At 53.0% G+C, this 20,738-nt stretch overlaps 1 protein-coding gene across 2 annotated transcripts in view; it reads left to right on the forward strand.

Moving 5' to 3' along the window:
- LOC103190490 (ras/Rap GTPase-activating protein SynGAP) overlaps positions 1 to 20,738 on the forward strand; it is a 120,448-nt gene that overhangs the window by 11,309 nt on the left and 88,401 nt on the right. For both annotated transcript variants that reach the window (XM_042344862.1, XM_042344861.1), the window contains exons 2-5: positions 8,084 to 8,205; positions 12,406 to 12,559; positions 17,104 to 17,202; positions 19,918 to 20,472. In XM_042344862.1, coding sequence (XP_042200796.1) covers positions 8,084 to 8,205; positions 12,406 to 12,559; positions 17,104 to 17,202; positions 19,918 to 20,472 — 930 coding nt within the window. The remainder of the gene's footprint in view (positions 1 to 8,083; positions 8,206 to 12,405; positions 12,560 to 17,103; positions 17,203 to 19,917; positions 20,473 to 20,738) is intronic.

The following is a 20,738-nucleotide window of genomic DNA, read 5'->3' on the forward strand; positions in this document are numbered from 1 at the left end:
ACACTGTGTCACATTGTAGATTATATAATAACACACTGTGTCACACTGTAGATTATATAATAACACACTGTGTCACACTGTAGATTATATAATAACACACTGTGTCACACTGTAGATTATATAATAACACACTGTGTCACACTGTAGATTATATAATAACACACTGTGAGACACTGTAAATTACATAATAATACACTGTATTACACTGTAGATAATATAATACACTGTGTCACACTGTAGATAATATAACACACTGTGTCACACTGTAGATATAACACACTGTGTCACACTGTAGATTATATAATAATAATAATAATAATAATAATAATAATAATAATAATAATAATAATAATACATACCCTTGTGATCAAACTGGAAGCTGTGGGAACACTTGGTCTCTTGAATTTTATCCGGAATGTGATTCCAGCTCCCAATATCCGTGTCAGGGTTGACAGTGGATTCACCAAATAATAATAATAATCACTGCATTTGACATAGTAGTACCTTATCACATCTTCGAGACATCACAAAGCATTTTACAGGATCTACTGTGAAGTGAATTGATTGCGTATTTTTGCGGGTGAAACGCGGCGGCCAATTGCGCACAGCAGTGACTCACAAACAGTCGTGGATTGAAGTGATCAAATTATGATACTTTAAAAAAAATTTTGAAGGAATTATTACCCCCAGAAAAGCGATCTGCCAATCGACTAACGACGGGGTTCCTACTTACTGCCGGGTAATCGGAGGCGCGCGGAGTGAGGAAACTCGCCCAGTGTTTCGCCTGGCCGGGAATTGAACCAAGGTTTCTCTCTAACTCTAACCACTGAGTTACTCTAACCACTCTAATAACTCTAATCACTCTAATAACCACTGAGTTACAGGACAGCACCAGGTCCAAGGGGAGTAAAGGCAAGGCTGCCCATTCTCACCCACCCTGTTTGATGTACCAATGATGTGTTGGATGGCATTGAGGGGGAACGGACCTTCTTTCCTGTTTGCCGAGGATATTGTGCTGCTGGTGACTCACCAACACAATCCCGTCAGAACGGCTCCGTTTTTATTTCTTGGTCAGACAGGTGTCTGACCACACGCAGAAAACCATCACATGCTGAAGAGCATCCAAACCAAACTTGAGATTTCCACGTATCCCACCTACACGTGGAAATCCCAGAGGGGGATTGTTGGAATGGGACGCAGACTCTCTCCCGCTCCTGCTCTGCTTATCTGATTCTGGAAAGTATCAGACGCAGGTTATTATTTGCCAAGGCCCCTCACATAAGGACCTGGATTAAGCCGCCGGCACAGAATAAGGCTAGGACTTGAGACTTTGGGAACTTCCAAGGCGGCTGTCAAATCACAAGCTGTCCTGTAAAGGTCCTCTCAGCTCACTGAAGGCAGATGCCCGCCAGGTGTTAGCTGATAAGGAAACTCAGAGGGTTGTAGTGACAGCTGCTGGAAGGTGTTACCTAGAGTCTGAGTTCATGAGCATGCGTTTGTACATCCAGCACCTGGAATAAGAACATAAGAATTAGGAGCAGGAGTAGGCCATTCGGCCCCTCGAGCCTGCCCCGCCATTCAATAAAGTCATGGCTGATCTATTCTAACTCCACCCGCCCGCCTTATCCCCATACCCCTTAATCCCTTTATCCGCAGATATGTATCAATCTCAGTCTTGAATACTTCAAGGACTGAGCCTCTACAGGCCTTGGGGTAGAGAATTCCATAAATTCACTACCCTCTGACCCTCTGAGTGAAGCAGTTTTTCCTCAATTCAGTGCGAAAGGGCTTACCCCTAATTTTAAGACTGACAGTTTCTCCAACCAGGGGAAAAAGTCTCCCACTATCTATTCTGTCGTGCCCCTTAATAATCTTATAGGTTTCTATAAGATCACCTCTCATTCTTCTATATTCTAGAGAATATAGGCCTAAATTACTCAATCTATCTCATAACTCATCCCTGATACCAACCTAGTGAATGTACGTTGTACCCCCTCCAAGGCGAGTACGTCCTTTCTTAAATAAGGAGACCAAAACTGCACACAACACTCTAGGTGCGGTCTCACCAGGGCTCTATAAAGTTGCAGTGAGACTTCCCTACTCTTATATTCTAACCCTTTTGTAAGAAATGACAACCGTTAACCTTCCTAATTGCTTTCTGTACCTGCAAACTAATGTTTTGTGACTGGATACAAGGACACCCAAGTCCCTCGGAGCGCTAACACTATCCAGTCTCTCCCCTTCTAAAAAATAATCTGCTCTACTGTTTTTGCCACCTCGGTGGATGACTTCACACTTCCCTACATTATACTTCACCTGCCACCTATTTGCCCACTCACCTTGATATATCTATATCTATATCTATATCTATGTCTATATCTCGACAAGCAAAGGAGTTTGCATAGTCAAGCGTCCATGAAATGAATCCACCTTGACTGGTTGCAGAGAGGCAAATGGCTGCTGCTCAAACTCTGTACTCCAATGATGGTAGAACAACAACAACAAAATTACATCTGTATAGCCCCTTTTACATTGGGAGGACGTCCCAAGGTGCTGGACAGACAGAGTTTTGGACCCGAGCTGGGCGTCAGGGTCAGGGAGGGTGGAGGGCGGCGGGGGGGAGCAGGGAGATCGAAAGCACAGTCGAAGAGGAAGGTCTTGAGATGGGTCTTGAAGGAGGCAAGGGAGTGGGCGAGGCGGAGGGACTGAGGGATCGAGTTCCAGAGAGTGGGGGCAGAGTGGCAGAAGGCCCAATAGTGGGGTAAGCGAGGTGGGCTGTGAAGCAGGCCAAGCAGAGGGAGTGAGCAGGATGGAAGGGTGTTGAGGTCACAGAGGTAGGGGGGGGAGCGAGGCCATGGATGGCTTTGACGGTGAGGAACAGGATCTTGAACTGTATCCTCTGTGTGATGGGGAGCCAGTGGAATCGGGCGAGGATGGGGGAGATGGGGTCGCGGAGCTTAGAGCGGGAGAGGACGCGGGCTGCAGAGTTCTGGGTGATCTGCAGCCTGTGGAGGAAGGAGTTGGCGAAGCCGACAAGCAGGGAGTTTGCATAGTCGAGCCTCAAAGTAATGAATGAGTTGAACCATCGCTGAGTGGGAAGGTAACGTGGACAGGAAGATGGTGGCGATGCACTCACATGTTTCATGCTCACACAGAATTCCTGGTACTTGCCATCCACCTCGTGAGGCTACAAACCCACACTTGTCGACAGCTGCCCACTCCCACCGCTAGGCGGGCTCCAGGCCTGCTTCACGTCATCCAGCCTGGCCCACCCCCACCATTGACGGATGGGCCTTCAGCCTCTCTGCCATGTTCTCTGGAACTCCATCCCGCAGACCCTCTGCCTCGACTCCTCCCTTGCCTCCTTTAAAACCTGTTTCCAGACCCTCCCCTTTGACAGCGCCTCCGATCATCCTCCTAACCCTCCCCTCCCCGCCCTCCATCCTCCTGATCCCAACCACCTGTTCGGGTGCAGGTCCTGACTGTCCAGCAGCTCGTGACGTCCTCCTGACGCTAAAGGTTTCGTGTAAATGCAATTTGCTGCTGTTGTCAAATTAGTGACTAACCTGTTTGGACAGGTTGGGGCCGCGGGGGAGGACTAGCTGTGCCAGTCGGGGCTTCAGGGCTGCTTCCTTCCCTTGAAAGAGATATGGAGAGAGATCTGGGGGGTGGGGGGGGAACGTGGGGACTGAGCCTCCGCTAACGCTAGCCAACCACCAACTCTTTGATGGAGACTTTGGTCACCTCGCTTTCCGGATCAGCATCAAGCTGCACTGCTGTTAAGGTCCGAGATGCTTCCAGCGTGAAGGTCACTGTGTAAGGGGAAGAACAACAACAAGTTGCATTTACATATCGCCATCACACAGGGCAGCGTCTGGCACTGAACAGCGGTGGAGCCTGAGGGTGGAGGGGTGGGGTGGGGGGGGGAGGGGGGGGCTGACAGTAAGCTCGGTCAAAAAGGAAGGTCTTCAGGAGTGATCTGAAAAAAAGGGGATGGAGGGGAGAGGGAGAGAGTTCCAATGTTTCAGGTCGTAGAGGCGGAAAGCGTGGCTGCCATCCGTGGAGCGGATAATAATAATAATAATAATCCTTGCATTTGATATAGCGCTTTTCACGTCGGGGGAGGACGTCCCAAAGCGCTTCACAGAACACACTGTAAAGCGAATTGACTATATTTGTGGGGATGTCTCTGTGCGCAAATTGGCTGCCGCGTTTCGCCCACAAACTGCTTACAGTCACAGTCAGTGTCCTCGTCTCCTGTGAAGCCTTAAGACACTTCCCTGATGTGGAAGGTGCTGTGCAAAGTGCGTGGATCAGTGCTGTTTATTTATTGACGACATTTCTTTCCGGTGTGTCAGCCTGGCTCAGTGGTTGTGCGCTCTCTTTCTCTCTCTCTCTCTCTCTCTCTCTCTCTCTCGCCTCAGAGCCAGAAAGTTGTGGGTTCGAGCCCCACGTCGAGAATTGGGATCGCAGTCTAAGCTGACGCTCCAGTGTGGCGCTGGGGGGGGGTTTGCATTATCAGAGGTGCCGTCCTTTGGGTGAGACGTTAAATCGAGGCGTGTTCAGGTGGATGGTAAAGATCCCGCGACTCTATTCGAATGGAGGAGGGAGTTTTTCTTTCTCTCCCGATGTCCTGGCCAACAGTTCCCCCAGTTAAATATTGGTCACTTGCCCCATGGCTGTTTGGGGGGCTCCGCAGTCGCTACGTTTTCGACCGTTAGAGCCGGGCCCATTTAGGAGTGAAATCAGGAGCAGTTTTTCACCCAAAGGTCAGTGGGAAACTGGAACTCTCTTCCCCAAAAGGCTGTGGGTTATTGCTGGTTCCACTCACATCTTCAAGACTGAGGTGGATAGATGTTCGTTAGGTCGGGGTATTAAGGGATACGGAGCAACAGGATACGGGTGATCGGAGTTGAGCTACAGATCAGCCACGATCTTCTGGAACGGCGGAACAGGCTCGAGGGGCTGAATGGCCTCCTCCTGTTTCTATTCCGCAGCGAATCCCGTGAAGGGCTTTTGTCCTGCCGATGCGACGAGGCCCTGTACCAAATGCGAAGGACTATTATCATCACCATCACTGTTAAGAAACGGCTCAGGAAAAAAAAGAGGAACCCTGGAGCCCAGACGCTATTACCTCGGGGAGGTGCGGCAGTCGTCGTGTCCGGCTGGAGGAGGTGGTGGTGGCGGTGGTGGTGGTGGTGGTGGTGGGGTGGGGGGTTGGGAATTGATTGACGCTTCAGGGAACGATTTTGTCCAAAGCATCAGTCATGAAGCTTATTTTTATCCCACTTCATACGTGCTCGCTGTGGGCGGCGGCGAGGAGGGGGCGGGCTGAGAGCTTTCAGACACTTTCGTTTTTAAAAGCGTTGCGAGCCGCACGTCAGAGGCTATTTTGGAATTCCTTTAATGCACCAAAATTGGTAGCGTTTAAGGTGTGAATCCACGAGCAGCAGGAACCGGCGCTCGGCCCCTCAGACAACACAGATTCTCAACCAGCTTTCCTCTCTCTCTCTCTCTCTCTCTCTCTCTCTCTCGGACTTCCCAACACAAGCTCTGGCTGGGACTCCGAGGGGCAGAGGAGGAAGGGGGAGGCGGGGGGGTTGGGGCGGGGGGAGAGGGTGGGTCTCCTTTTCAAATAGCCCCACGGAGATCTTTTGCCGTCTCGCCCAAAGGCTGTGGGCATCTCGGGTAACGCCGCCGCCTTCTCTCTCCGCTTAGCGTTGCGCCGCACGCGCAGCCTTTTCCAATCAGAGGCGAGAGGGCGAGCGACTGAGCCGCCCTGACGCGCGGCGGCGGCGGCGGCGGCGACGGCGCGCGGCGAAAGAGCAAAATAATTAGACGAGCGCGGAAAAGAACCGGAAAGGTTCCCTCACGGTCTGCCTCGCTCTGTCGTTTCCTTACCAAACCACATGCTCAGGCTGAGGTTTACGCTTTCTCTCGCCTCTCGCGCTCTCTCTCTCTCTCTCTCGCTCTCTGTTCCTAGTCTCTCTCTCTCTCTCTCTCTCTCTCGCTCTCTCTCAGTTACTGATCTCTCGCTCTCTCTCTCGCGCTCTCTGTCTCTCTCTCTCTCTCTCTGTGTGTTACTCATCTCGCTCTTTCTCTCACTGTTACTGATCGCTTTCTCTCTCCATTACTCATCTCTCTCTCATTGATACTGATCTCTCTCTCTCTCTCCGTTGCTGATCTTTCTCTCTCTCTGTTCCTTCTCTCTCTCTCTCTCTCTGTTCCTGATCTCTCTCTCTGTTCCTGATCTCTCTCTCTCTCTCTCTCTGTTCCTGATCTCTCTCTCTCTCTCTCTCTGTTCCTGATCTCTTTCTCTCTCTGTGTTCTTGATCTCTCTCTCTCTCTCTCTGTGTTCCTGATCTCTCACTCTCTCTCTCTGTTCCTGATCTCTCTCTCTCTGTGTCTGATCTCTCTCTCTCTCTTTCTCTCTCTGTTCCTGATCTCTGTTCCTGATCTCTCACTCTCTCTCTCTGTTCCTGATCTCTTTCTCTCTCTCTGTTCCTGATCTCTCTCTCTCTCTCTGTTGCTGATCTCTCTCTCTCTGTTCCTGATCTCTCTCTCTCTCTCTCTGTTCCTGATCTCTCTCTCTCTCTGTCCCTGATCTCTCTCTGTCCTGATCTCTCTCTCTCTCTCTCTCTCTCTGTCCTGATCTCTCTCTCCCCTGATCTCTCTCTCCCCTGATCTCTCTCTGTCCTGATCTCTCTCTCTCTCTCTCTCTGTCCTGATCTCTCTCTCCCCTGATCTCTCTCTCTCCCCTGATCTCCCTCTCTCTGTCCTGATCTCTCTCTCTCTCTCTCTGTCCTGATCTCTCTCTCTCTCCCCTGATCTCTCTCTCCCCTGATCTCCCTCTCTCTGTCCTGATCTCTCTCGCTCGCTGGCTGATCACTGATGGGACGGTTTGCAGTCCTGTCAGGGCAATGATACCCTTCCTCAGTGCCTGGTATCATCGTCAGCTTCTCCCTGAACCTGGCTCCGAGGGTCAGACCGACCGAGTCAGTGTGTGTGCGACAGGCAGCGTGTGTGTGAGACAGGCAGCGTGTGTGTGTGTGTGCGACAGGCGGAGTGCGTATGTGTGTGTGACAGGCGGAGTGCGCGTGTGTGAGAGACAGGCGGAGTACATGTGTGTATGAGACAGGCGGAGTGTCTGTGTGTGTGTGTGAGAGACAGGCGGAGTGTGTGTGTCACGGGGACTGTGTCTGATGGGGAATGTGCGCGGGGCGGGGAGTGTGTGTGAGACGGTTTGTGGTGCGACAGGAAGCGTATGTGTGACAGGTGGAGTGTGTCTGACAGGGAGTCTGTGTGTGTGATGGGGAGTGTGTCTGTAGCAGAGTGTGTGACGTGAGGCGAGTGAATGACGGGGAGTGTGTGTGATAGGCAGTGTCTGTGTCGCTCTGTGTCTGTGTCTGTTCTGTGTTGCTCTGTGTCTATGTCGCTCTGTGTCGCTCTGTGTCTGTGTCGCTCTGTGCCTGTTCTGTGTCGCTCTGTGTCTGTGTCGCTCTGTGTCGCTCTGTGTCTGTGTCGCTCTGTGTCTGTGTCTGTGTTGCTCTGTGTTGCTCTGTGTCTGTGTTGCTCTGTGCCTATGTCGCTCTGTGTCGCTCTGTGTTTGTTCACTCTGTGTCTGTGTGGCTCTGTGTCTGTTCTGTGTTGCTCTGTGTCTGTGTTGCTCTGTGTCTGTGTTGCTCTGTGCCTATGTCGCTCTGTGTCACTCTGTGTCTGTGTCTGTGTTGCTCTGTGTCTGCGTTGCTCCGTCTGGGTCTGTGTTGCTCTGTATCTGTGTCTGTATCTGTGCTGCTCTATGTCTGTGTCGCTCTGTATCTGTGTCTGTGTCGCTCCGTGTCTGGGTCTGTGTTGCTCTGTGTCTGCATCTGTGTCTGTGTTGCTCTGTGTCTGTGTCGCTCTGTGTCACTCTGTGTCTGCATCTGTGTCCGTGTTGCTCTGTGTCTGCGTCTGTGTTGCTCTGTGTCTGTGTTGCTCTGTGTCTGTGTTGCTCTGTGTCTGTGTTGCTCTGTGTCTGTGTAACTCTGTGTCTGTGTCTATGTCTGTGTTGCTCTGATCTGATAACCCTCCTCTGACCCCACAGCAGGGCTTCCTGAGCCGGAGACTGAAAGGCTCCATCAAACGGACCAAGAGCCAACCCAAGCTGGACCGCACCAGCAGCTTCCGGCACATTCTGCCCCGCTTCCGGAGTGCGGATCATGACCGGTAAGTCAACACTGCCCAGACGCTGGCCCAGACACCCGAGGGCCCAGACACCCGAGGGCCCAGACACCCGAGGGCCCAGACACCCGAGGGCCCAGACACCCGAGGGCCCAGACACCCGAGGGCCCAGACACCCGAGGGCCCAGACACCCGAGGGCCCAGAGTCTGGTCCAGACACCTGAGGGACCAGACTCTGGCCCAGACACCCGAGGGCCCAGACACCCGAGGGCCCGGGCACCCGAGGGTCCAGACACTGGCCCAGACACCCGAGGACCCAGACACCCGAGGGCCCGGGCACCTGAGGGCCCAGACACCCGAGGGCCCGGGCACCCGAGGGCCCAGACACCCGAGGGCCCGGGCACCTGAGAGCCCAGACACCCGAGGGCCCAGACGCTGGCCAAGACACCCGAGGGCCCAGACACCCGAGGGCCCAGACACTGGCCCAGACACCCGAGGGCCCAGACACCCGAGGGCCCAGACACCCGAGGGCCCAGAGTCTGGCCCAGACACCCAAGGGCCCAGACACCCGAGGGCCCGGGCACCCGAGGGCCCAGACACCCGAGGGCCCAGACACCCGAGGGCCCGGGCACCCGAGGGCCCAGACACCCGAGGGCCCAGACACCCGAGGGCCCAGACACCCGAGGGCCCAGACACCCGAGGGCCCAGACACCCGAGGGCCCAGACACCGAGGGCCCAGACACCCAGAGGGCCCAGGGCACCCGAGGGCCCGGATACCCGAGGGCCCAGGCACCCGAGGGCCCAGACACCCGAGGGCCCGGCACCCGAGGGCCCGGATACCCGAGGGCCCAGACACCCGAGGGGCCCAGAGTCTGGTCCAGACACCTGAGGGACCAGACTCTGGCCCAGACACCGAGGGCCCAGACACCCGAGGGCCCAGGCACCCGAGGGCCCAGACACCCGAGGGCCCAGACACCCGAGGGCGGGTGAACTTTGACCCGTGGATTGATTAGTGACAATCTCTCAACTGTACCTCAGAAACAGTGTTTGGGATCAATCTCAGTCTGTGTCTGTGTCTGTGTCTGAGTCTGTCTGTGTCTGTGTCTGTGTCTGTGTCTGAGTCTGTGTCTGTGTTTTTGTCTGTATTCGTGTCTATGTTTGTGTCTGTGTTTGTATTTGTGTCTGTGTTTGTATTTCTATCTGTGTCTGTGTTTGTGTCTGTGTTTGTATTTGCGTCTGTGTTTGTGTCTGTGTTTGTATTTGTTTGTGTCTGTGTCTGTGTTTGTGTCTGTGTTTGTATTTGCGTCTGTGTTTGTGTCTGTGTTTGTATTTGTATCTGTGTTTGTGTCTACGTTTGTGTTTGTATTTGTGTCTGTGTTTGTGTCTGTGTTTGTATTCGTGTTTGTATTTGCGTCTATGTTTGTGTCTATGTTTGTGTCTGTGTTTGTGTCTGTGTTTGTATTTGTGTCTGTGTTTGTATTCGTGTTTGTATTTGTGTCTGTGTCTGTGTCTATGTCTGTGTTTGTGTCTGTGTTTGTGTCTGTGTTTGTGTCTGTGTTTGTGTCTGTGTTTGTGTCTGTGTCTGTGTTTGTGTCTGTGTTTGTGTTTGTGTTTGTGTCTGTGTCTGTGTTTGTGTTTGTGTTTGTGTCTGTGTTTGTGTCTGTGTCTGTGTCTGTGTTTGTGTTTGTGTTTGTGTCTGTGTCTGTGTCTGTGTCTGTGTTTGTGTCTGTGTCTGTGTTTGTGTCTGTGTTATCCACCAAGTGAAATGTTGTGGGGGTTTCCTCGCTCCCTCCGCCCCTGTTTACAGCAGTGAGTAAGAACCCGGTCGTTAGTCAATTGGTGGATCACTTTTCAGGGATAATAATTCCTTCCGAGTAATAATAATAAATTGTTCACATCAGTTGAGAGTGTCTGTGGGGACACTCGCTGCGCGCAATTGTCCGCCACGTTTCGCCCACAAAATATACAGTCAATTCACTTTACAGTATAGTCTGTGAAGCGCTTTGAGACGTCTCGAGAGCCAGGATGGGATATTGCCTGTTGCTGGTCCACCGTGAGTTGGTTCCTGTTGAAATCTCCCTTCCTCGCTGCCTATGCCCGGGATTATTAAGTTTATTAATAGTTTACTGTTTGTGGACCCTGTGCCTCCAGTTAATCTTTAACTTAACTTTTGATATAAATTGACCTTTTTGCCTGAACACTTGGCTCGGTGTCGCTGTACAGTCACTGAGCTCAGCTCAACCCTCTCTTCCCCACCCTCTTTCTTTCTCTCTCTCTCTCCCTCCCCCCCTCTCTCTTTCCCTCCCCCTCTGTATCCCTCCCCCTCTCTATCCCTCCCTTTCTCTCCCCACTCTCTCTCTCTCTCTCTCCCCACTCTCTCTCTGGTCCTCCCCCTCCCACTCTCTCTCTCCCTCCCTCCCTTCCTTCCTCCCACTCTCTCTTCCTCCCTCCCTCCCTCCCACTCTCCCTCCCTCCCTCCCACCCACTCTCTCTCCCTCCCTCCCTCCCTCCCTCCCTCTCGCCCTCCCTCCCCACATTTTCTGTCTTTCTCCACCTCTCTCTCACCCCACCCGCGCTCCCTCTCCCTCCTTCCCTCCTTCCCTCCTTCCTTCCCTCCCTCCCTCACTCCCTCCTTCCCTCCCTCCCTCCCTCCCTCATTCCATCCCTCCCCACGCTTTTTGTCTTTCCCCATCTCTCTGTGTCTCTCCCATTCTGTCTGTCACTTGTTCATTCGAGGATGTGTACAAATTTGTCGGTGTCTCTCCCCAATCTCTTTTCTCTCCACACGCTCTCTCTCTCTCACTCAACCCAGTCTCTCTCTCTTCTCTCCCGACAATCCCTCCCCCTCTTTCTCTCCCCCTCTCTCATAGAGGATACCCCCCCCCCCCTCTCCATCTCATTTTCTCTCTTTTCCCAACTCTCTCTCTCGCTTTACCCTCTGCCCTCACTCACGCCCGACGCCCGCCCGATGCATGAAGGAAAAAGGAGCAGAGCGGTGTATCTGCGCGTGTGTGTTTGCGTGTGTATGCATGCGTGTGCATATGTGTGCGCCTGTGCGCTTGTGGGGGGTGGGGGTGGTGTGAAGAGGGTAAGGGGTTATGTGGAGTGTAAACCCCGGTAATAGACGAGATGAGAGGGTGAGGGACTGAGCCAGGCCGACAGTGTTCCTATTTTTACAGATGTTCCCAGCCCGGGCCAAATGGTGTCAGCCCCCGGCTCGGTCACCGAACTCTCGCCTCCGAGTCAGGAGGTTGTGGGTTCGAGCCCCACATCGGGACTTGGACTCGCACAGTCTAAGCCGACATCCCAGTGGAGCACTTTGGGGGGGTTGTTGCATTGTCGGAGACGCCGTCCTTCGGACAAGACATTAGACTGAGGTCCCGTCTGCCTGGTCAGGCGGGTGTTAAAGATCCCGCTGTGCTGTTTAGAAAGAGAAGGGAATTTCTCTCTCTCTCTCTCTCTCTCTCTCTACACCGCTGTCCTGGCCAAGAATCCGTCAGATAAAATTGGTTGCTTGCCCCGTGGCTGTTTGAGGGGCACTGCTGTGCGCAAACTGATTGCTGCGTTTCACCCACAAAATGCACAGTCACTACGCCTTACAGTGTATCCTGTGAATCGCACGAAACATCTTGACGTCGTATCAAATAAATTTATTATCCTCTGTGTCACTCAACTGCAGGCTCGTTTTTATCCCTGTCACCCTCTCTTTCTCCACTCCACTCCACACTCTCACTCTCTCGTTTTCTCTCATTCTTTCACGCATTCACTTTCTCAATCTCAATCTCTCTCAATCTCTCTCACTCACTCATTCTCTCCCTCGCACTCTCTCATTCCCTCCCACACACTCTTTCTCCCACTCTCTTGTTCGCTCTCTCACACACTCTTTCTCTCTCACACACTCATTCTCTCACACATGGCCTGACTCTCACACACTCTCTCGCTCTCGCTCACACTCACATTCACACACTCTCTTGCACTCCCTCGCCTGCTCTCTCGCACGCTCATCCTCTTTCACACTTTCATTCTCACACTCTCATCCGCAGTCTCACTTTCACACACTCATTCTCCTTCACACGCAGTCTCTCTATTACACACTCTCTCACACACTCATTCTTTCTCACACTCTCCGTCGCTCGCGCTCTCTCTCACACTCATTCTCTCTCTCTCATTCTCTCACACACTATCTCACTCCCTCGCTCGCGCTCTCACACACTCACTCTCTCTCTCTCTCTCTCTCTCTCTCAGAACCCGGCTGATGCAGAGCTTCAAGGAGTCTCACTCTCACGAGTCGCTGCTCAGCCCGAGCAGCGCAGCTGAGGCACTGGAGCTCAGTATCGATGAGGACGCCATCATCAAACCCGTCCACAGCAGCATCCTGGGCCAGGAGTTCTGCTTTGAGGTCAGGCTTCACTGTCTGTAACCCACGGGGCACGGAGCGGGGATTGTGCATGGACAGTGCAGCGGGAGCTTTACTGTGTCTCTAACCGTGACCGCTGAGTGTGGATGGACAGGGCAGCGGGAGCTTTACTGTGTCTCTAACCGTGACCTCCGAGTGTGGATGGACTGTGCAGCGGGAGCTTTACTGTGTCTCTAACCGTGACCGCTGAGTGTGGATGGACTGTGCAGCGGGAGCTTTACTGTGTCTAACCGTGACCGCTGAGTGTGGATGGACAGGGCAGCGGGAGCTTTACTGTGTCTCTAACCGTGACCGCTGAGTGTGGATGGACAGTGCAGCGGGAGCTTTACTGTGTCTCTAACCGTGACCGCTGAGTGTGGATGGACTGTGCAGCGGGAGCTTTACTGTGTCTCTAACCGTGACCGCTGAGTGTGGATGGACAGGGCAGCGGGAGCTTTACTGTGTCTCTAACCGTGACCGCTGAGTGTGGATGGACTGTGCAGCGGGAGCTTTACTGTGTCTCTAACCGTGACCTGAGTGTGGATGGACAGGCAGCGGGAGCTTTACTGTGTCTCTAACCGTGACCGCTGAGTGTGGATGGACAGTGCAGCGGGAGCTTTACTGTGTCTCTAACCGTGACCACTGAGTGTGGATGGACAGGGCAGCGGGAGCTTTACTGTGTCTCTAACCGTGACCGCTGAGTGTGGATGGACAGTGCAGCGGGAGCTTTACTCTGTTTCTAGGCTGTGAGTGACTATGTTGGTTTGCTGTGTTGTTCTAACTGTGTTGAGTTGTTCTGGGCTGGGTTGAGCTGGGCTGAGCCGGGCTGAGCTGTGCTGGTTTGAGCTGGCCTGGTTTGAGTTAGCCTGAGCTGGGGCTGTGCTGGTCTGAACCGGGTTGAATTGTGCTGGGTTGAACTGGCCTATGCTGGGTTGTGCTGGTCTGTGGTGGGCTGAGCTGGGTTGAGCTGTGCTGAGCTAGGTTGAACTGGGCCGTACTAGCCTGTCCTCCATTGAGCTGGGCCGTGCTGGGTTGAGCTGGGCTTTGCTGGGTTGAGCTGGGATTTTCTGGGTTCAGCTGGGCTATGCTGGGTTGAGCTGCGCTGTGCTGGGTTAAGTTGGGTTGTGCTGAGTTGAGCTGGGGTGAGCCGGGTTCAGCTGGGCTGAGCCGGGCTGAGCTGGGTTGAGCTGGGCTGTTCTGGGGTGAGCCGAGTTGAACTGGGGTGAGCTGGGCTGTGCTAGTCTGTGCTGGGTTGAGCTGGGCTGTGCTGAGCTGAGCTGTGCTGGATGGAGCTTGGCTGAGCTGTATTGAGCTGAGCTGTACAAGGTGGAGGTGTACTGGGCGGGGCCGAGCTGCACTGGTCTGTGCTGAGTTGAGCTGCACTGTGCTGGGTTGTGCCGGGCTGTGCTGAATTGAGCTGGGTTGAGGTATGGTGGGGTGTGCTGGGATGGACTGGCTTGAGATGGGCTGTGCTGGTTTGAGCTGGGCTGTGCTGGGTTGAGCTTTGCTAGATTGTGTTGGGTTGAGACGGGCTGTGCTGGGTTGAGCTGTGCTGTGTTGGGTTGAGACAAGGTGTACTGGGCTGAACTGGGTTGAGCTGGACTGGGTTTAGCTGGGTTGAGGTTTGCTGGGCTGTGCTGAGTTGAGACGGGCTGTGCTGAGTTGAGCTGGGCTGAGCTTTGCTGGGCTATGCTGGGTGGAGCTGGGCTGTGCTGGGTTGAGCTGGGCTGAGCTTTGCTGGGCTATGCTGGGTTGAGCTGGGTTGAGCTGGGCTATGCTGGGTTGAGCTGGGTTGAGCTGGTTTGTGCAGGGTTAAGCTGGACTGTGCTGTGTTGAACTGCGCTCTGCTGGGTTGAGTTGGGTTGAGCTGGGTTCAGCTTTGCTGGCATGGGGTTCACTGAGTTGTGCTGTGCTAATTTCAGCTGGGTTGAGTTGGATTTTACTGAGATATGATGGGCTGTGTTGCCCTGTGCTGGGTTGAACTGGGCTGTTCTGTATTGGTTTGACCTGAGTTGGGTGTTCTGGTTGGAGTTGGGGGTTGTGCTGGAATGAGTGGCCTGGAGCGGACGACTGGTTCACCTGATTGCCAATGGCTATTGTGTATCTGCGCGTGTGTGTTTGCGTGTGTATGCATGTTTGTGCATATGTGTGTGTGTGTGTCATGTGTATGTTGAGTGTGCGCGTATGAAACCACCCCGTGCTCCCTCGACCCCCCTCCTTGCCTCCCAGCTCCACCTCCGTGCCCCCTACTCACAGACCTCATCAACCTCTCCCTGTCCATTGGCACCATTCCCACCCCTTCAAAAACGACCTTCTTCTCAAACAACCTTCCTTGGAGCCATCCCGTTTTCCCCAATTACTGCCCCATTTCCGAACCCCTCTTTCTTTTGCAACGTCACCGAACGAGTTGTTTGCTTCCCGGCTTTGACCCTCAACTGTTCTTTCTACCCCACATCCGTGCCATGGCCCGCTCTGCCTTCTCCCACCTCTGCAATGTCGCCCGGCTCCACCGCTGCCTCACTCTTCAGGCTGTGAAAGCCCCATCCACGCACTCATCACGTCCAGGCTTGACAACACCAACTTGGCTGGTCGGCCTCCCCAACTCCCCAACTCCCCAACTCCCCAACTCTTCCCCCCACAGGCTGCAAGTCATCCAGAACTCCGAAGCTCTCGTCCTCTCCCGCACCGGGCTCCGTGACCCCATCGCCCCCACCCTCGCCCCGGCTCCACTGGGCTCCCCATCCCCCAGAGGATAGAGTTCAAAATCCTCGTCCTCACCTTCAGTGCCCTCCACGGCCTTGTCTCTCCCCCCCCCCCCTCCCCAACCTCTGTGATCTGCTGACCCCATGATAGCCTGTCCGCTCCCTCCGCTCAGCTGGCTTCAGCCTGCTCCACGTCCTCCGTCCGGCCCGCCCCACTGTAGGCGGTTGGACCTGCAGCCACTCTGCCCCCACCCTGTGGATCTCCACCCCACAGTCCCTTTGCTTTGCTTCCTTCCTTGCCTCCTTCAAGGCCCGTCTCAAGACCCTCCTCTTCAACCGTGACGTGAAAGGCACTTTACAAATGTAATTTTGTATTGTATTGCCTGTGTCTGTGTGTGTCTGCGTGTGCTCGTGCGCGTGTGTTTGTACGTGTGTGTGTGTGTATGTACGTGGTGCGCGCGTGTGTATGTTTGCGTGTGTATGCCCATAGCACACAAACTGCTCTGGTCAAGGTCACAAACGACATCCTGACCATGTGTGATGGTCTCCTCTGCCTCCTCGTCCTCCTCGACCTCTCCGCTGTCTTTGACACTGCGGACCATTCATTCCTCCTCCACCGCCTCTCCTCCCACCTCAACCTTCAAGGTTCTGTCCTTGACCGGTTCAGGTCCTACCCTTTTACGCCACCCCCTCTTCGTCACAGTAAACGGCTTCTCCTCCAGCCCCCGCACTGTCTCGTGCGGCGTTCCTCAGGGCTCTGTCCTCGGTCCCCTCCTCTTCACCCTCTACATGCTCCCCCTTGCTGACATCGTCCAGAGGCAGGGGGTAAATTTCCACATGTATGTGGGTGACACCCAACTCTACCTCTCTGCCTCCACCCTGAACTCCAGGACTACTGGTGTCCTGACCGACTGCCTGTCCGACATCCAAGTCCTGGACAAGGGACAACTTTCTCCAACTCAACGTCAACAAGACCAAGGCCTCCTGATTGGCTTGTGCCAACGCCTCCGCACCTCAGGCGCTGGCAGCTGCACGGCTACACACTCCACCTCACTAAGCCGGTCAGGAACCTGGGTGTCTTGTTTGACCCTAAACTGTCCTTTCTCCCCCACATCCGCGCCATGACTGGCACTGCCTACCACCACCTCCGCAACATTGCCAGACTCCGCCACTGCCTCACCCCTCAGGCTGCCCAAACCCTCACCCACACATTCGTCACCTCAAGGCTCGATTACGGGAACTCCCTCCTCATCGGTCTTCCCACCTCTTCCCTTCACAAACTGCAGATCATCCACATCTCTGCAGCTCGTGTACTCTCGCGCACCAGGCTCCGCGACCCCATCACTCCCACCCTCGCCCGACTCTACTGGCTCCCCATCCCCCAGAGGATCGAGTTCAAGATCCTCATCCACACCTTTAATGCCATCCATGGCTTTGCCCCCTCCTACCTCTCTGACCTGCTGACTCCCTACCAACCTGCCCGCTCCCTCCGTTCAGCTCCATGTCTCCTGCCCTACCATCGGTGTCCGAGCTTTCAGCCTCTTTGCCCCCACACTCTGGAACTCCAACCCACGGTCTCTTCGACTCGCTTCCTCCCTTGCCTCCTTCAAGCCGATCTCAAGAACTTTCTCTTTGAGGTGCCTTCAGTCGCCCTCCCACCTCGCTCCCTTCCCTCACCCCTACCCCACCCCTCCTCCATGCTCAGGCCCTAATCCCTGAATGTTCAGCACTTTGGGACGTCCTCCCGACATGAAAGGTGCTCTATAAATGTAATTTTGTTGTTGTGTCTGTGTGTGTTTGCGTGTGCTCCGTGGCGTGTGTGTGACCGATCTCCTTTTTTCCCAGGTGACCACACCGTCCAGTACTAAGTGTTTTGCCTGCCGGTCGGGGGCCGAGAGAGACAAATGGATCGAGAACCTGCAGCGGGCGGTGAAACCCAACAAGGTGGGTGTCTGAGCTCTATCTCTCTGAGCCAACCCGAGGCCTTCGTGTCCTGTTCGACCCTTAACTGCCCTTCATACTCACATCCGTGCCTCGATCATCCTGCCTTCCCTCACCTCCGCACCATCGCCTGGCTCCTCTACTGCCTCACCCCTTAGACCACCAAAATCCTCACCCACGCATTGATCACATCCAGGCTCAACAACCCAAACTCCCTACTTGTTGGCCTCACCAACTCCTCCCTCCACAGGCTGCAGATCATCCAGAATTCTGCAACTCATGTCCTCTTCCGCATCAGGCTCAGCAATCCTATCACCCCATCCTCGCCCGGCTCCACTGGCTTCCCATTTCCGAGGGGATAGAGTTTTAGATCCTCGTCCTCACCTTTAAAGCCCTCCATGGTCTTGCTTCCCCCCTACATCTGCTAACTTTACCCCTCTTGACTCCAACCCCCAGCTCAGGTGCAAAATATTCACTGTCCAGCGCCTTGGGACAACCTCCCAACGTGAAAGGCACTTTGTAAGTTAATTTGTTGTTGTTGTTTAACAAAACTGTGTAGAGGCACCGGGTTATTTTCAGTGATGGGTCAGTGAGACCAATACCATGTCATAGATCAATCGGATGTCCCTGAAATAGCTACTCTCTGAGGGAGGCTGATGTTTTGTTCCCCAGTTATTTTGTCAAGCCATTTCTGAATAGTCTTATTAACAGTCCCCAGTTGCACTGATGATTATAGGAACTATGTTTGCTTTATACTACATCATATAGCCACAATCAAGATATTTCCTGATCTTCTCTAGTTCCTTATTTCTTGCGTTGTAATCACTTGGGATTGCCACATCCACAATAGGACTTATCATTATTACAATAAAACTCACAGAAGTCATAGAATCATTCAATCATAGAATATTACAGCACAGAACTAGGCCATTCGGCGCTTGTGCCTGTGCCGGCTCTTTGGAAGAGCCACCCAATCAGTCCCACTCCCCCGCCCTTCCCCCTTATCTTTGCAATTTTTTTCCTTTCAAGTACCTGTCTGATTCCCTTTTGAAAGTTGTTATTGAATCTGCCTCCACCGCCCTTTGAGGCAATGCATTCCCGACCGTGACAACTTGTAAAATTGTCAATTATCTTAAATCTATGTGCCCTGGTTACCAACCCACTCAGGAAACAGTTTGTCCCTATCTACTCTAGCAAAACCCCTCATAGTTTTGAACACCTCTATTAAATCTCCCCTTCACTTTCTCTGCTCCAAGAAGGCCAATCCCAGCTTCTCTAGTCTCTCCACAGACCTAAAGTCCCTCATCCAGGTACCATTCTGGTGAACCTCCTCTGCACCCTCTCCAATCCCTGATATCCTTCCCAAAGTGCGGTGCTCGGAACTGAACACAGTCTCTAGCTGAGGCCTAACAATAACAACAAGAAATTTACATTTATGGAGCGCCTTTCACGTTGGGAGGACGCCCCAATGTGCTTTATAAGTGACATATGAAGATTTAGCAGAGTTTCCTTACTTTTGTATTCTATGCCTCTATTTTTAAACACAAGAATACACTTTTTTAACAGCTGTATTAGCCTGTCCTGCCAGCTTCAACGATCAGTGTACGTGAACCCCACGTCTCTCTGCTCCCTACCCCTCTGCCCTGTTTACCCCACAACCCACTGCCTCCTCTCGACTGGCTCCAGCCTTCTGCATGTCCCTCATGCCCTCCGTTCCACCACTGGTGGCTGCGCTTTCAACTCTCCCTCTTCCTCTATTCCTCCGCTTTGCACTTTCCTTCCCCATCTTCAGGTCGTACCTTCCTATTTGACCGTGCTGCCCCCCAGCTCGGCTTCGTACTCCACCACTGTCAGGTGCTCTGGTGCTCTGCTGCCCTGTGTGAGAGTTGCATCAATGCAAGTTGTTGTTGTTGTTCTCGTTATAAGTCTTATAAATTGTAGAAAGACCAAAGTCCTACATCCACCTGAGTCCCATTCAGTTTCCTATCAAAACCACTCAGAATTCTTTGCACAAGTTGTATTAATCCCCTCCGACCTTGTGTCGCCACTCCCCAACTCTCCATTACTCCCGCACTTAACTATCTGCATTGAATCATACACGGGAAACATAGCCTTGACCCTTCGCTGCTTGTGCAATTACCGGTTGCAATGAATCACACCTTGGCAGCGTAGATTATTGATTAAATCGGGTTTCATACGACTAAAATATTTTGCCAGTAACCCGGACTTTGTAATTCACATTAAATATTATGGTCCTGACTGATACGGCTTATACTAGTGATAATAACCTTTGCATTTGGTGTAGAGTTTAACATGTCTTCGAGACGTCTCAAAGCATTTCACCAAATATACTGACTATATACTATATACAACATACTATAATTGAATTGACGAAACACGACAGCCAATTATGCACAGTAGTGACCCACAAACAGTTGTGGATTGAATGACCAATTTTTTCGTTTCAAGGGATTATTACCCCCAGAAGAGCGATCTACCAATCGACTAACAACCAGGTTCCTACTTACTGCTGAGTAAACAGAGGCGTGTGTGGAGTAAGGAAACTTGCCCAACGTTTCGCCCTGCTCAGGAATTGAACCCAAGTCCTCTCGCTTGCGAGGCAAGTGCTCCAACCACTGAGCTACAGGACTCCACTGATACGACTGATTATTATCATTATTTGCTGTATTTGACTCTCTCCCTCCGCTCCTATCTCAGGACAACAGTCGCCGTGTGGACAATGTGCTGAAACTCTGGATCATCGAAGGCAAGGACCTGCCTCCGAAGAAGCGCTATTACTGCGAGCTGTGTCTGGACGAGATGCTGTACGCTCGCACCACCAGCAAGGTGAAGACCGACAACGTGTTCTGGGGCGAGCACTTCGAGTTCAACAACCTGCCAGCCGTACGCAACATCCGCATCCACCTGTACAAGGACACGGAGAAGAAGAAGAGGAAGGAGAAGGGTAACTATGTGGGGCTGGTCAACATCCCCATCAGCAGCGTGAGCAGCCGGCAGTTCATCGAGCAGTGGTACCCGGTCAGCCAGCCCAGCTCCAGCAAAGCCAAGGCTGGTGGCCCCACCATCCGCATCAAGTCCCGTTACCAGAGCATGAGCATCCTCCCCATGGAGCTGTACAAGGAATTTGCTGAGTACGTCACCAACAACTATAAGATGCTGTGCGCGGTGCTCGAGCCTGTGCTGAGCGTCAAGAACAAAGAGGAGGTGGCGTGCGCCCTGGTCCATATCCTGCAGAGCACGGGCAAGGCAAAGGTGAGACATGGCAGCTTTTAGCAACAGGCACAGGCATGACACATCCATTTTAACCCTGCGGGTGATGTGAAGACTGACACCAATCTTAGATAAAAAATGTTTATTAATTCAGATTAATGATGGTTCTACATCGTTAAAAAATACAATACTGCGGCTGAAAATATTCTTTGGCGGGTGGATGAGTGGTGGGGGGGAGTGGAGGCTGAGTGGCCGGTCCCCCCTTAAGATGGGTACAGGTTCCCTGCCAGCTTCAAAGGTGACCAACG

Source organism: Callorhinchus milii, unplaced genomic scaffold, assembly GCF_018977255.1.
Source record: "Callorhinchus milii isolate IMCB2004 unplaced genomic scaffold, IMCB_Cmil_1.0 Scaffold30, whole genome shotgun sequence".
Classification (NCBI taxonomy): Eukaryota; Metazoa; Chordata; class Chondrichthyes; order Chimaeriformes; family Callorhinchidae; genus Callorhinchus; species Callorhinchus milii.